Here is a 14,556-nt window from a genome sequence, read left to right as displayed (position 1 = left end):
TGGGATCTTCCCGGACCAGGGCTTGAACCTGTGTCCCCTGCATTGGCAGGTGGATTCTTAACCACTGCGCCACTAGGGAAGCCTTTCACCACTCTTAAGCCTCAGTTTCCTCATCTATAAATTGGGGCTAATAATTCCAACCTCATTGGGTAGATTCTGTGATGGTTACACAAAACACGCTGTTAATTAGAGGTTGATTTTGTCCTGGGGCAAATGAGAGCAGACAACCTCCTGTCAGTATTTGACTAAAGCTGGGCAGAATAGATAACCTCTCCCAGTATCTGGACGTTTGGACAGGAAAGACACAGGAACGTCTTGGAGGAAAGTCCCTGGAAGGCTCTACTTCCTCTGGGGTTTGATAACTTCCCCCCAGATTCCATGGGCTGCCTCAGTGACCTGCCTATTAGTCCTGTTGCTTTAACCAGCCAAAGCCAGCTACAGGAGGTCTCTATAGCCCCAGCCCAGACCACAGAGGACACTTAGTGCCACATCCACAGGAGAAGAAATCTGATTGGCCAGACTGGGGTAGATGTCCACTTCTGGTCCAATCTTCTCTGGCTTAGGGGCAGGAGCTCCCAGTTAAGGCAGCCATCCAGTTGGTCAACAAAAATCGGTTGAGTGCCTGCTGTGAGTGGGGCACTTTTGTAGGTGCTGGGGATGGCCATGAACAAGACAGAACTTAGCCTCGTGAGCTCATGCAGTGGATGAGAGGTATATTCATTTCTTGTCAGTGCTGTGACAAGGACCACAAAGTTAGTGGCTTAAATAAAACAATGCAAACATATTATCTTACAACTCTGGAGGTCAGAAGTCTGAAATGGGTCTCACTGAGCTAAAATTAAGGTGTCAGCAGGGGTTGGGAATTTGTCCCAAGGGCACTAGGGAGCCATAGAGGATCTGTGAGCAGAGGAGAGGTAGGCTCAGCTCTGGCTGAAAGACACTGATGTAACCTAAGGTGACAGGTACAGTACTATAGCAGTGGTAGAAGCTCAGGGCACTCTGGGGGCCTGAAGAAGACACCTTTCCCAACTTGAGTGTGGGTGTGTGTCTGTGTATGAGGTGAAGGCGAGAGAGATGGCAGGAATCTTCCCAAGGCAGGTGCCACTTCACTGAGTTTTTTTTTTCCCCAGCCTTATTGGGGTATAACTGACAGTTAAAAGTTGTATATATTTCAGTTCTACAATGTTATTTCTTAAGGTGTGCAACATGATAATTTAACATACATATGCACTGTGAAATGATTACCACAATCAAGTTAATTAACACATCCGTCACCTCACATACTTACCTTTTTTATTTGTGGTGAGAACACTGGAGATACACTCTCACGGGACTTCCCTGGTGGTGCAGTGGTTAAGACTCCGCCTGTGAATGTAGGGGTCATGGGTTCCAGCCCTGGTCTGGGAAGATCCCACATGCCGCGGAGCAACTAAGCCCGTGCATCACAACTACCGAGCCCACGTGCCACAACTACTGAGCCCGCGTGCCTAGAGCCCGTGCTCCACAACAAGAGAAGCCACAGCAGTGAGAAGCCCGCGCACCGCAACGAAGAGTAGCTCTCACTCGCCACAGCTAGAGAAAGCCCGCACGCAGCAATGAAGACCCAACACAGCCAAAAATAAATTACTTAGAAAAAAAAATCCACTCAGCCACTTGCGAGTATACCATACAGTCTTGTTAAATACAGTCACCATGCCGTGCATTAGATCCTCAGAACTCACTCATAGCTAAAAGTTTGTCTTTTCTGACCAACAGCTCTCTGTTTCCCTGACCTCCCAGCTGCTGGCAGCCACCATTTTACTCTCTGGGTCTATTAATTTGCCTTTTTTAGATTCCCCATATGTGACACCATACAGTATTAGTCTTTGACTAATTTCACTTAGCATAATGTCCTCCAGGTTAATGGCAGGTTTTCCTTCTTTTTGTGGCCAAATAATATTCCATTGTGTGTATGTACACACATCTTCTTTATCCATTAGCCAATGGACACCTTTTTTGTTGTTCTTTTGTTCTTGGCCACGCTGCGTGGCTTGTGGGTTCTTAGTTCCCAGACCAGGGATTGAACCCACGCCCTCGGCAGTGAAGGCAGTGAAAGCGTGGAGTCCTAACCACTGGACCACCAGGGAATTCCCTCTAGTTATTTTTTTAGGGATCGTCACACCTTTTTCCATAGTGGCTGTACCAGTTTACATTCCTCCTCACCCTCTCCAACACTTACCTGTGTCTTTTTGATAATAGCCATCCTAACAGGTGTGTGAGGTGATACCTCATTGTGGTTCTGATTTGCATTTCCCTGGTGATTAGTGATTGCACTGGGTCTTGAAGGACAATGAGGAACTAATTAGGTTAGAAAAGTGGTGGTTGGGAGAGCATCCCTGGCAGAGGAAACAGCCAGTGCGGCCTTTGCACATGCTGTTTCCAGAGGTGAGAAACAGCTTTGAGGGAACTAGTGATTTCAGTCGTGGCCCCCAAAAGATAATGTCCTAACCGCGGAACGTATGAATGTAACCTTATTTGGAAAAAGTCTTTGCAGATGTAATTAAGTCAAGGATCTCGAGATATCCTGGGTTATCCAAGTAGACCCTACATCTAAATACAAGTTCCCTTATAAGAGACAAAAGAGGAGAAGACAGAAGAGGAAAAAGCCATGTGAAGTTGGAGACAGAAATTGAACTCAATTTCTAGCCTCCCCTTCCCTCGAGGTTGGAAGTGAGAGGTCGGTAAGTTAGACTTCTTCCTGTGCCTCCAAGCCCCAACCCTCTAATCACATGACTGGTTTTTCTGGTCCTGACCAGCCCCCATCCTGAGTGTACTCAGGTGTGGTCAGGGAGCGCCCCTCATCTATGAATACCAAAGACAAGCCTATCACCTGGAAGTTCCAAGGACTTAGAGTTTGTCTCCCAGGAAACAGCCGGAGACCAGATGCATTCTCCAATATACCACAACAATGCCGAAGGGGCCAGGATCCACTGGTTCATTCATTTAACAAATGTTGACCGAGCACTTGCCGTGAGCCACGCACAGTTCTTGGTGCTGGAGATCCAGCAGGGTAAGCGGACACTCACCGTGGTCCTCCCAGAGCTGACGTCCTCATAGGGACAACTGACAATAAAGAAGAAAAGTAAACGGCAATGGTGTGTCAGAAGGTCATGAGTGGCGAGGGAGAGAGAAAAGCAGGGATAAGTGGGAGTGCTGGGAGAGGGGTGCAACTTGAAAAAGGGTGGTTGGGGAAGGCTTTGCCTTGTGTAGTTGAGCAAAGACCTGAATGAGATCAGGTTGAACCATGTGGGTATCTGGGGGAAGGGCATTCCAGGCTGAGAGAACTACCAGTGCAAAGGCCCTGGGCCAGGAGCATGCCTGCCTTAGGCCAGCTTGGCTGGATTTGAGCGAGGAGGGAGGAGGGAGGAGACAGGGGACAGGGCCAGATCCTGCAGGTCTGTCTAGGCCACAGTGAGGACTTGGACTTTTGTGGCAGGTATGGGGTTGGGCGGTGGCATTGGAGCAGAGGAGGGACGTGAGGGGACTTAGGTCTTCACAGGCTCCTTCTGGCTGCATATGGAGAACAGGCTGTGGCAGGTGAGGGCTGAGGCAGGGAAGCTGATAAAGTGAGTAGGGAACAGTGATACTCAGGCAGGTGATGGGGGTGGCAGTGGGAGTGATGAGAGGTGGTCAGATTCTGGATACATTTTGATGGTCAGCCAACAACTTTGCTGACGGACTGGACTGTCAGCGGATAGTGACAGGCAAACAGAGTCACAAGTCCCCTCCATGCCTTTGGGCCTGAACACCTGGAAGGATGGAGCTGTCACTTACCTCGATGTGGAAGGTGACCGGGGTTGGGGGCTGGGGCTGAGGTTTCAAGGCAAAGATGAAGGGCTCAGGGTGACCGCCTCCTGGCCCTGTGTGATTAGCTCTAGCTAGAGGCAGATCCATGTTGGAACCGCAGCTCCCCATTCACTGTGTCCCCCCACCAGGGAACAACCCAACCTCAGCCCGCTTGAGCGGGAGTCCCACTGAGGCGCCCTTTGCGGCGTCAGCTGCCACTGTCACCACCAGGTGGCGCCCCTTGCACCAGCCCCACTCCCCCCCCCCGTCCCAGCTCACTATCTACCCCCAATATTTCCTTTCACTTTCGATCTCTGGCTGTCACCCGGCGTGGCCCCTTCCACACCCAGCTGGGGCAAGCCTGGTGCGTGAGGAGAAAGGGGATCCTGGTCCCCGAAGGGCGGGGCCGGGATCCCCCTCTTGGGGCTGAGCGGAGAGGGGTGGGGGTCGGATTCCTGGGTCCCTGGCCCGGGGAGGGCTGCGGGCACCGGACGTCGGGGTTCTTAGAAGGAGAGATGAGGAATTTTCACCATAACCGTGCTTCACGCAGGAAGCTCTATAGAGTAGGAGGCGGAAACTTAGCCACATCAAAGGACCGAGGGAGGGGCGGAGGGGCGGGGAGGGGAGGGGCGGGGAGGTGAAGGGGCGGGAGGGGCGGGCAAGGAAGGGGCTGGGGTGCGGGGGTCCGAGACTCGCTCTTCTGTCCCTTCCAAGATCCGGCCACAGGCATGAGGGGCCCCGGGCCGAAATGATAGTGCTGGCGCCAGCCTGGAGCCCAACTGTGCGTATCCCTGGGGGTTAAGGTGGGGGAAAGGAAGAGCCGGTGTCAGGATGGGCAGAGCTGAGAGGGGAGATGGACAGAGTTGGGGTGGACAGGGTGTGGGGAGATGGACAGGGGTGGGGAGAGATGGGTAAGGGTCGGGGGAAGAAACAGGGAGGTGGGTACAAATGGTAAAGCTGGGACCCAGATCTAGGGAGAAACAGGAGAGATGAGCATGGAGGGGCAGAGGGACGGACAGAGATGAGAAAATCCTGGGCAGAAGTGAGCAGAAGTGGAGAGAGATGGGTCGAGGTGGGGAGATGGGGGGCGAAACAGATGGGGCAGAAGAGGGTGAAAACTGGTCAGCGCCCGACCAGAGGCAGAAGGAGATACAGGAAAGATGGTCAGAGGTGGGCACACGGGAGCCAAGAGGAGGAGGAGCTGAGAAGTGGAAGAGCTGGAAAGGAGAAAGAGGGAAGAGAGAAAAGGGGGCCGGAGGGGGCAGCCTCGACAAGGGAGGGGGCGGGGCGGGGCCAATGGAGGCCTCACCCCGCGCCGCCCGCAGACCTCGCTGCTGCTGCTGCTGCTTCTGCTGCTCAGCCCCCGCCTCCGCGGGGCCCCGGACTGCTCCTTCCCCCACAGCCCCATCTCCTCCACCTTCACCAGCACCATCGGCAAGCTGGTGAGCGTCCCTGCTCCAAATCTGAGGCCCAGGTTCTGTCTCTGGGTCTGAGTTCCCCCTGTCTAGGTCTCGGTGGGTGGCTCCCTGTCTCCCCACTCTGGGTCCCCGGCTCCCCTTCCCCAAGTTTCTGCTCCCTTCTCTCTGGGTCCCTGTCCCCCTCTCTCCGGGTCCCCGCCCCCTCCGGGTCTCTGTACCCTTCTCTCTGGGTCCCCATCTCCCCACCCTGGGTCCCGCCCCCTTCTCTCTGGGCCGCTGTCCCCCCCCCCCCCGCCCCCAGGTCCCCATAGGTCTCTTTCCTCCTTCTGCAGCCAGGCCTGACTTTGTTTTCTCCCGCAGTCTGACTACCTGCTTCAAGATTACCCAGTCACTGTTGCCTCCAACCTGCAGGACGTGAGTTCCAGATGGGAGGGGCCCGGGATGGAGGTGGGAAGGAGAGATTCAAGACTCACCACCCCTCAGGGAGCCAGGCTAGTGTGCTGACCCGGCCCCCTCCTCCCCCGGGACCCTGGAGTCCCGGCCCCCAGCACCACCAGTCTAAGCCCCCTGCCCCCTCCGCCCACGGGACCCAGAGCCTGGGTGGTCTCTCCCCAGGACGAGCTCTGTGGGGCTTTCTGGCGTCTGGTCCTGGCCCAGCGCTGGATGGGACGGCTCAAGACTGTGGCTGGGTCCCAGATGGGGAAACTGCTGGAGGCTGTCAACACCGAGATACACTTCGTCACCTCATGTGCCTTCCAGGTCAGCCCTGAACTTGGGGAACAAGTGAGGGGAGCGCGATGCTTTCCTAGGGATTGGAAGCAAAGGTCTGCTAGGACTTACTGGAGATTTCCTTTGACCTGATCAGCCTGAGGGAGGTGGAGCTGGAAGCCCAGTCCTGCTGGGGTCCCTCAGTGCTGGGAAGTGACAATTCTTTAAGTACTGGAGGATGGCCAGGGGTCTGAGCCCAATGCACCAATTCTAAGTTTGTTTCTCAGGCCCTGTTGAAGGATATTGCTAAGGGGTTCTCACCCCTAGCAACCCGGAGAAGGAGGGGGTCTAAACTCCCTCCTGATCCAGGTCTGACCGCATTGCTAAGGAGGCTTCCCCCTAGCAACCTGGGGGAGCAAGGCTCCAAACTCTCTGTGAGACCCAGGGCTTGCCCTTGACCTGAGGTGACGCTGGGGGTGATGCCGTGGTGACGTCTCCCTCCCCTGCCCCCAGCCCCTCCCCAGCTGTCTTCGCTTCGTCCAGGCCAACATCTCCCACCTCCTGCAGGACACTTCCCAGCAGCTGGTGGCCTTGAAGCCCTGGATCACCCGGCGGAATTTCTCCAGGTGCCTGGAGCTGCAGTGTCAGCCGGGTAAAGGTGCCCAGCGCCCCATAGCCCACCGCCCCACTCCCTCCTCTCCCACCTTCACTAGGCCCTCACCCCTTCCACTCAGGGCTCCCCAGACCCCACCGTGTTCCTATGGGCTGTGTGACTTTGGGCCTGTCATCCCCCTCTGGGCCCCAGTTTACCCATCTCTGAGAAGGGATTAACCAATCCTGCCTGTTTCTCTGAGGTAGCTGTATGCCATAGAAATAGAATGAGAGTCACACATTTAAGTGTAAATTTTCTTGTAGCCATGTTTAAAAAAAGTTAAAAAGAAAAAAGGTTAATTCACTTATTTTTCAGGATTCTTTTTTTTTTTTGCGGTACGCGGGCCTCTCACTGCTGTGGCCTCTCCCGTTGTGGAGCACAGGCTCCGGACTTGCAGGCTCAGCGGCCATGGCTCACGGGCCCAGCCGCTCCGCGGCATGTGGGATCTTCCCAGACCAGGGCACGAACCCGCGTCCCCTACATTGGCAGGCAAACTCTCAACCACTGAGCCACCAGGGAAGCCCAGGATTCTTAATGTTTGTTATTTTTTAGCATATTATTGGTGGATTTATTTTTAAAACTTTTTTATGTTGGGATAATTACAGATTCAAAGGAAAGGGGCATAGAAACTGTACAGGGAGGTCCTGCGCACCCTTCACCCCGCCTCCCCAGTGGTACCTTTTGCTTGGTAACATTAATTCTAGCACAATGTCAAAACCAGGAAATTGACATGGGTGCCATCCACAGAGTTTATTCAGAGTTTGCCAGTTGTATATGAGTGCATGCATGTGTATGTGTATTAGTTTGTTACAGCTGCTGTAACAAGTACCACCAACCAGGTGATTGAAGCAGCAGCAGTTTATCTTCTTACAGTTGGGAAATTGAGGGGTCAGCAGGACCAGCTTCTTCTGAGGGCTGTGAGGGAAGGATCTGTTTCAGGTCTCTCTCCTTGGCTTATAGATGGCCATTTTCATGTTCACATGGCACTCTCCCCCTATGCATATCTCTGTGTCTAGATTTCCCCTTCTTATAAGGATACCAGTCATATTGTATTAGGGCCCACCATTAACAACCTCATTGTAACTTGATCACCTCTTTGCAGACCTGATCTGCAAATAAGGGTACATTCCGAGGTACTGCGGGTTAGGATTTCATCGTATGAATTTTGAGGGACACATTCAACCCCTAAAAGAGAGAGTGTGTGTGTGTATGTATGTGTATCTATGTAATTTTTTCACACATGTAGCTTTGTGTAACCACATGTGAGTTTGTGCAACTAGATCTCGTCCTAAAACTCCCATCCTAACCCCTGTCAGCCAGTAATCTGTTCTCTATAATGATGTTATTGAATTTATTATTATTATTATTTTTTTTTTTTTTTTGGCTGTGCTGCATGGCTTGTGGGATCTTTGTTCCCCAACCAGGGATCCAAGCCGTGCCACCTGCAGTGAAAGCGCATAGTCCTAACCACTGGACCGCCCGGGAATTCTGTGATGTTATTGAATTTATTTATTTATTTAGCGGAGCCTTAACCACTGGACCACCAGGGAAGTTCCTTGAATTTAATTCTCATAATTTTATAATTTTTAAAATAATATTTAAATCACAAATTTTGGGAGGGTGCACGCCCCACAACTTGTGGGATTTTAGTTCCCTGATCAGGGATCGAACCAGGGCCCTCGGCAGTGAGAGCTCAGAGTCCTAACCACTGGACCGCCGGGGAAGTCCCTAAACCAGAAATTTTACTAACTCAATATTTTTTATTTAACCCAATATATTTTAACCCAAAATAATATCATTTCAACACATAATCAATATTTTAAAAAATTACTTCATGAGGTATTTCACATCCTTTTTTCCCTACTAAGTCTTTAAGAATTGGTGCATATTTTACGCGGACAGCACATCTCAGTTCAGATTGGCCGCAGGTCACATATTTATTCGCCACGTGAGGCAAGTGGCCGCCATATTGGATGGGCCAGCCCTAAAGTTTCAAAGTGGGGAATTCCCTAGAGGTCCAGTGGTTAGGACTCTGAGCTTTTGCCGCCAAGGGCACAGGTTCAGTCCCTGGTCAGGGAGCTAAGATCCTGCAAGCCACGCGGTGCGGCCAGAAAAAAAAAAAAATGTTTCAAAGTGAAATAACTTTATTGGAATATGACGAGAGACCACGCCCTGTGAAAACTTAACTTGTTCAGTTTATTAAGGTTTCCTTTACGGCCAAGTATATAATCAGTTTTGTAACTGAACAAGGTCTTAGGAAAATAATAGTTTGTTTTGTTTTTTGGTACGATCAGGGTTGAATCAGTGTGTATATATTCTATCAACCTTATCTTGGTATTATTCAGAGACTTTCTGTCTTCCTTATATTTGTCTACAAGATGTGTCAAGTTCTGAGAGGGATGGTTAAAAACCTCCCGCTGGGCTTCCCTGGTGGCGCAGTGGTTGAGAATCTGCCTGCCGATGCAGGGGACACGGGTTCGTGCCCCGGTCCGGGAGGATCCCACGTGCCGCGGAGCGGCTGGGCCCATGAGCCATGGCCGCAGAGCCTGCGCGTCCAGAGCCCGTGCTCCGCAACGGGAGAGGCCACGGCAGTGAGAGGCCCGCGTACCGCAAAAAATAAATAAATAAATAAATAAAAAACCTCCCGCTCTAGGGACTTGCCTGGCGGTCCAATGGTTAGGACTCCATGCTTCCACTGCAGGGGGGCACAGGTTCCATCCCTGGTCAGATCCCGCAAGCTGTGCAGGGGGTGGGGGTGGGGGGACATAAGAAGACCTCCCACTCTAAGTATATTCTTCTCAGTTTCTTCCTGCATTTCCAATCATTTAGTCATTTATATTTATTTATTTATTTATTTATTTATTTTTGGCTGCGTTGGGTCTTCATTTCTGCGCACGGGCTTTCTCTAGTTGCGGCGAGCGGGAGCTACTCTTCGTTGCAGTGCGCGGGCTTCTTATTGCGGTGGCTTCTCCTGTTGCGGAGCATGGGCTCTAGGCGCATGGGCTTCAGTAGCTGTGGTGAGCGGGGTCAGTAGTTGTGGTGCACAGGCTTAGTTGCTCCACAGCATGTGGGATCTTCCCGGACCAGGGATCGAAGCCATGTCCCCTGCATTGGCAGGCGGATTCTTAACCACTGTGCCACCAGAGAAGTCCTAGTCATTTATATTTAACGTTGTCATTTGTATTTACATGTATCACTAATCATTCATTCAACTAACCTTTTTATTAACCATCTCCCTGGCGCCTGGCATTGGAGACACAGCACAGAACAAGATCAAGTCCATGTCCATGGGAGGCTGACCTGCTAATCAAGGAGACAGACGATAAACATGTAAACATATAATTAATCAGGAAAGTGAGTGTAATGAGCCCCATGCAGGCAAATTAAAACAGGGTGATGGAATCATGGGCTGAGGTGGTTAGCTGGAAAGTCACTGAAAGTTGTGAAAAAGCGAACAGCCAGTGCAAAGGCCCCGAGGCAGAAACCTGCCTACCTGTTTAAGGAATCATGAGGAGGCCCCAGTGCCTGAGGCCAAGTAAGCAAAGGGGAGAAGGTGGGGGGTGAGGGTACAGAAGGAACAAAGGGGGCCAGATCAAGTGGGGCCTTGTGAGACGTCATAGCTTCACACATTGTATCTTTCATTGTTCTATTATCTGTCCATTCATCCGCTCAGATATTTACTTTATGTAAATTAAACTATTATTTAGTAAGCGCTAAGTAGTGGGTTCTGGCAATAAGGCTCCTGTGACCCTCGTGTAGCTCATAGACTATTGGGGGAAGAAGACAAATAAGCAAATCGATACATAAGCACTAGACACACATTTGTCCCTTTATGAAATAAAATGTAGGGAATTCCCTGGAGGCCCACTGGTTAGGACTTCCACACTTCCACTGGCAGGGGCCTGGGTTTGATCCCTGGTCGGGGAACTAAAATCCCACATGCCGTGTGGGCAAAAAGAAAAAAAAAGTACAATGATATATTTGAAATAAAAAGTTATTAATGGCTTTAAAAAATAAATAAAATTCAACCTTACTACATGCTAGACACTGTTCTAAGCACTTTCGGTATATTCATGCATTTAATCTTTGTGACAACCTTATGAAGGTGATACAATAATTATCCCCATTTTATGGATGAGGCGACTGAGGCCCAGAGAAGTGAGCAGCCCACCTGAGGTCACACAGCAGGACCAGGCAGGCCTTTTTTTCCTTCCCTGGCCTGCCCCTTCTTCTCAGTCACCCAGCCTCCTCTCTCCTGGCAGACTCCTCCACCCTGCTGCCCCCAAGGAGTCCTGGGGCCTTGGGGGCCACATCCCTGCCGGCCCCGCAGGCCCCTCTTCTGCTTCTCTTGCTGCTGCTGCTGCTGCCCGTGGCCCTCCTGCTGCTGGCCGCTGCCTGGTGCCTGCACTGGCGAAGGAAGAGACAGAGGATGCCTTACCCTGGGGAGCGGGTGAGCCAGTGGGGTGGGCAGAGGGCGTGGCCGGAGTCAGCTGATCCTTTGGGGGCCATAGGTGCCCTGCCTGGAGCACTGACTCCTCATCAACCTGAGGACCCTGGACTTGGTGTTGGCGTGGGTGGCATGTGTGGTGGGGGCCGGGTGGGGAACTTGAGTAGGGAAGGGGTGGGTCAGTCCGCATGCAAGAAGACCCTTCTGGGGCCATGGAGGGGGACAGACTGGAACAGACAGCAGACTGGAGGCCAAAGAGGAGGCTGCTGGGCGAGGGTTCAGGGAGAGAGGACAAGGCCTGAGCCAGGGCCGGACCATGGGGACGGAGAGGAGGGGACGGGCAGAGTCGGGGGTCAGGGATCATCGTGAGGGATGGGGCTAGAGACTGACAGGCTTGGTGGGGGATGCGAGGAAGGAGGAAGGGGAGGTGGCGCAAGCAGAGGACGCTGGGTCTGGCCCAGTGGGGAACCTGGGGGGGAGGAGGGAGATTCGGGAAAGACAGTGAGCTCAGTGGGGACCTGCAAGCATGAGGACACCGCCCACTCCGACCTCCAGGGAGGTATACAGGAGTCTACAAGCCAGGAGAGAGCGGCCTCCTGGAGCAGGCAGAGGGGACCGCCTCTGCAAAGCCCTCCTGGTGTGAAAAAGGTCAGAGGGATCTAACAAGAAACATCTGGCATCAACGGCTCACACGTAGAGTGCCTCAGTGTCTCAGGTCTTGCACTGGAGCTTTCTGCAAATTAAGTCACTTAATTGAGAAGCTGGTGCCATTATTATCCCCACTTCACAGAGGCGGAAACCAAGGCCCAGAGAGGTAAGTCATTTGCCAAAAGTCACACAGCTCGTGAGTGACAGAGCCAAGATTTGACTCTGGGCCTTTGGATTCCGGCTTCTGTGCCTTTCACTCTTTTGCCTGTTTCCTTATCTGTACAAAAGACTCTAATAATAATCCTTCTACCATAGAGTTGTTGAGAGGTTAACGGAAGTGACCACAAAAAACCCTTTGAGCAATGCTGTCCAAGGAAATAGAATATAAGCCACACCACACATGTGATTTTAAATTTTCTAGTAGCTGAATCTTTTTTTAAAGTAAAAATAAGCAGGTCAGTATAAAGAATATATTTTAGGGAATCCCCTGGTTGTCCAGTGGTCAGGACTCTATGCTTCCACTGCAGGGGGCACGGGTTTGATTCTTGGTTGGGGAACTAATATCCCGTAAGCCCAGTGGCGTGGTCAAAAAAAAAGAATATATTTTATTTCACCCTGCGTATCCAAAATGTTGTCATCTCAACATGTAATCAATACTTTAAAAAATTATCAATGAGATATTTTTACATTCTTTTTTTCATAGCAGGTCTTCAGAATGTAGTGTGTATGTACCACTCACAGCACATCTCAATGCATATGCGAAATTATCAGAAATATTTGATCAGTATTTAGATTCCATGAAATTTACAGTTGCATAAGTAGATTCGTATACTCAATTTCTTTGAAACCTACAGAAGTTTTCCAATAACTAGATCATGGAACAATTTCTAAATTAAATGATCTTTCATGTCAGCATTTGTTTTGGGGAGTACTTTTTTTTTTTTGGCTGCATTGGGTCTTCGTTGCTATGCACGGGCTTTCTCTAGTTGTGGTGAGCAGGGGCTACTCTTTGTTGTGGTGCTGTGGTGCGAGGTCTTCTCGTTGCAGAACACAGGCTCTAGAGTGCAGGCTCAGTACTTGTAGTGCATGAGCTTAATAGCTCTGCAGCATATGGGATCTTCCCAGACCAGGGCTCGAACCCTTGTCCCCTGCATTGGCAGGCGGACTCCTAACCACTGTGCCACCAGGGAAGTCCTGGGCAGTACTTTTCATTACAATTCTTTTTGAGATACAATTTTTTTTCTTTTTTTTTTTTTGGCCACGCCTCGCTGCATGCAGGAGCCTCCCTGACCAGGGATTGAACCTGTGCCCCCTGCAGTGGAAGCTCAGAGTTTTAACCACTGGACCGCCAGGGAAGTCTGAGATACAACTTTTTTTTTTTTTGCGGTACGCGGGCCTCTCACTGCTGTGGCCTCTCCCGTTGCGGAGCACAGGCTCCGGACGCGCAGGCTCAGTGGCCATGGCTCACGGGCCCAGCCGCTCCGCGGCATGTGGGATCTTCCCGGACCGGGGCACGAACCCGTGTCCCCTGCATTGGCAGGCGGACTCTCAACCACTGCGCCACCAGGGAAGCCCCAAACTTTTTTTTTTTTTAAACACATTTTCTATCTTTTTTTTTTTTAAGTCTTCATTGAATTTGTTACAATATTGCTTCTGTTTTATGTTTTGGTTTTTTGGCCACGAGGCATGTGGGCTCTTAGCTCCCCGACCAGGGACCAGGGACCAGGGATCGAGCCCGCATGCACTGCATTGGAAGGTGAAGTCTTAATCACTGGACCACCAGGGAAGTCCCCGAGATACAATTTTCAATTGAGAAGTTTTCCTCCTACCCTTGTCCCTGTTCACACCCTGTTTTCCCACTCTCCCAATAACCACACTATTAGTTTAAGTTTAAATTAGGTAAAATGAAAAACTCAGTGTCTCAGTTTTGCTGGCCACATTTAGAGTGCACGGTATTCACATGTGGCTGCTATCACAGCTGTCCTGGAGAGCGCAGATCTCTCATGGTTGCAGAGAGTTAGTTCTCTTGGCCAGCGATGCCCAAACACATAGTGAGTATTCAGGGTGAATGGAGTTGTTTTTGGCATTGAGACTGTGCCAAGCCCTGAGCTTGTTGCTTTCCTCTTCTCTGTCCACGGAGCCTCAAACACCCCAGCGAGTCATCTATCATCCCATTTTACAGAGGAGGACACTGAGGCCCAGAGAGAGGAGTCACCTGCCCGAGGACACAGAGTCGGAACTTGGAGGAAGTCAGCTAGAAACTGGTCCTTTCCTTGGCCACATTGCTCCTGTCACTGTCTCCCCAGGATGGAGGCAACGCCAGCACCCAGCAGCAGCCCCGGGCTCACCCTCCCCACTCTGTACAAAGCCCTTGTCCCCAGGAAATTGTATATAAATCATCCTTTTCTACCAGCTCCGGCCAAGCCTGTCTGTGGATGGGACAGGGTGAGTGGATGGGGCAGTTTGGGTTTGGGTCTTGGTTTTTCAGTTAATGCAGTGTTTCATTCAATACCTATTCTCTGAGGCCTCCTGGGCCCCAGGGCCAGTGCAGGTCAGGGCTGGGACCCACACGTGAGTGAGAACCAGCCCCACCCTCTCAGGGTTCTTGGTCCATGGGGGAGAAGACAGAGGCCCCAGAGAGCCCCAGTACAGGATGACACACGCTCTAATGGAGATAGCATAGGCACTGTGGGAGCCCCGAGGATGTACTTGAGCCAGCCTGAGATAACAGGGAAGCTCTCTAGAGAGAAGGACTCAAGCCAGATTTTAGAAGGTGGGGGTGGAGGGAAGGACATCCCAGTCAAGGGGAACCGCCAAAGCAAAGGCTTTGTCCATAAAGTCCAGAAATTGAGAAGCTC

At 51.4% G+C, this 14,556-nt stretch overlaps 1 protein-coding gene across 2 annotated transcripts; it reads left to right on the top strand.

Moving 5' to 3' along the window:
- The first annotated feature begins 4,128 nt into the window (after positions 1-4,128).
- Positions 4,129-14,110, top strand: FLT3LG (fms related receptor tyrosine kinase 3 ligand). 2 transcript variants are annotated; one of them, XM_065898668.1, is made up of 8 exons: positions 4,129-4,189; positions 4,540-4,606; positions 5,151-5,267; positions 5,604-5,657; positions 5,859-6,002; positions 6,465-6,603; positions 10,866-11,053; positions 13,881-14,110. In XM_065898668.1, the coding sequence occupies exons 2-8, from the start codon at positions 4,574-4,576 to the stop codon at positions 14,091-14,093; spliced, it is 888 nt and encodes a 295-aa protein (XP_065754740.1). In that variant the 5' UTR covers positions 4,129-4,189; positions 4,540-4,573; the 3' UTR covers positions 14,094-14,110. The 2 variants fall into 2 exon arrangements, with proteins under 2 accessions (XP_065754740.1, XP_065754741.1); XM_065898669.1 differs by having other exon boundaries at positions 4,148-4,189; positions 6,519-6,603.
- The last annotated feature ends 446 nt before the right edge of the window (positions 14,111-14,556 follow it).

The sequence above is a fragment of the Phocoena phocoena genome, chromosome 20 (assembly GCF_963924675.1).
Source record: "Phocoena phocoena chromosome 20, mPhoPho1.1, whole genome shotgun sequence".
Lineage (NCBI taxonomy): Eukaryota > Metazoa > Chordata > Mammalia > Artiodactyla > Phocoenidae > Phocoena > Phocoena phocoena.
The sequence above is the reverse complement of the archived record's forward strand: the minus strand, read 5'-3'. Positions and strand labels throughout refer to the sequence as shown.

Excerpts from the sequence above, each read along its gene's own strand:
- FLT3LG (XM_065898668.1), top strand. The coding sequence starts at position 4,574 with ATGATAGTGCTGGCGCCAGCCTGGAGCCCAACT. Across the intron at positions 5,268-5,603 it reads CCAGCACCATCGGCAAGCTG|TCTGACTACCTGCTTCAAGA; the intron begins GTGAGCGTCCCT and ends TTTCTCCCGCAG. Across the intron at positions 6,003-6,464 it reads TCACCTCATGTGCCTTCCAG|CCCCTCCCCAGCTGTCTTCG; the intron begins GTCAGCCCTGAA and ends CCCTGCCCCCAG.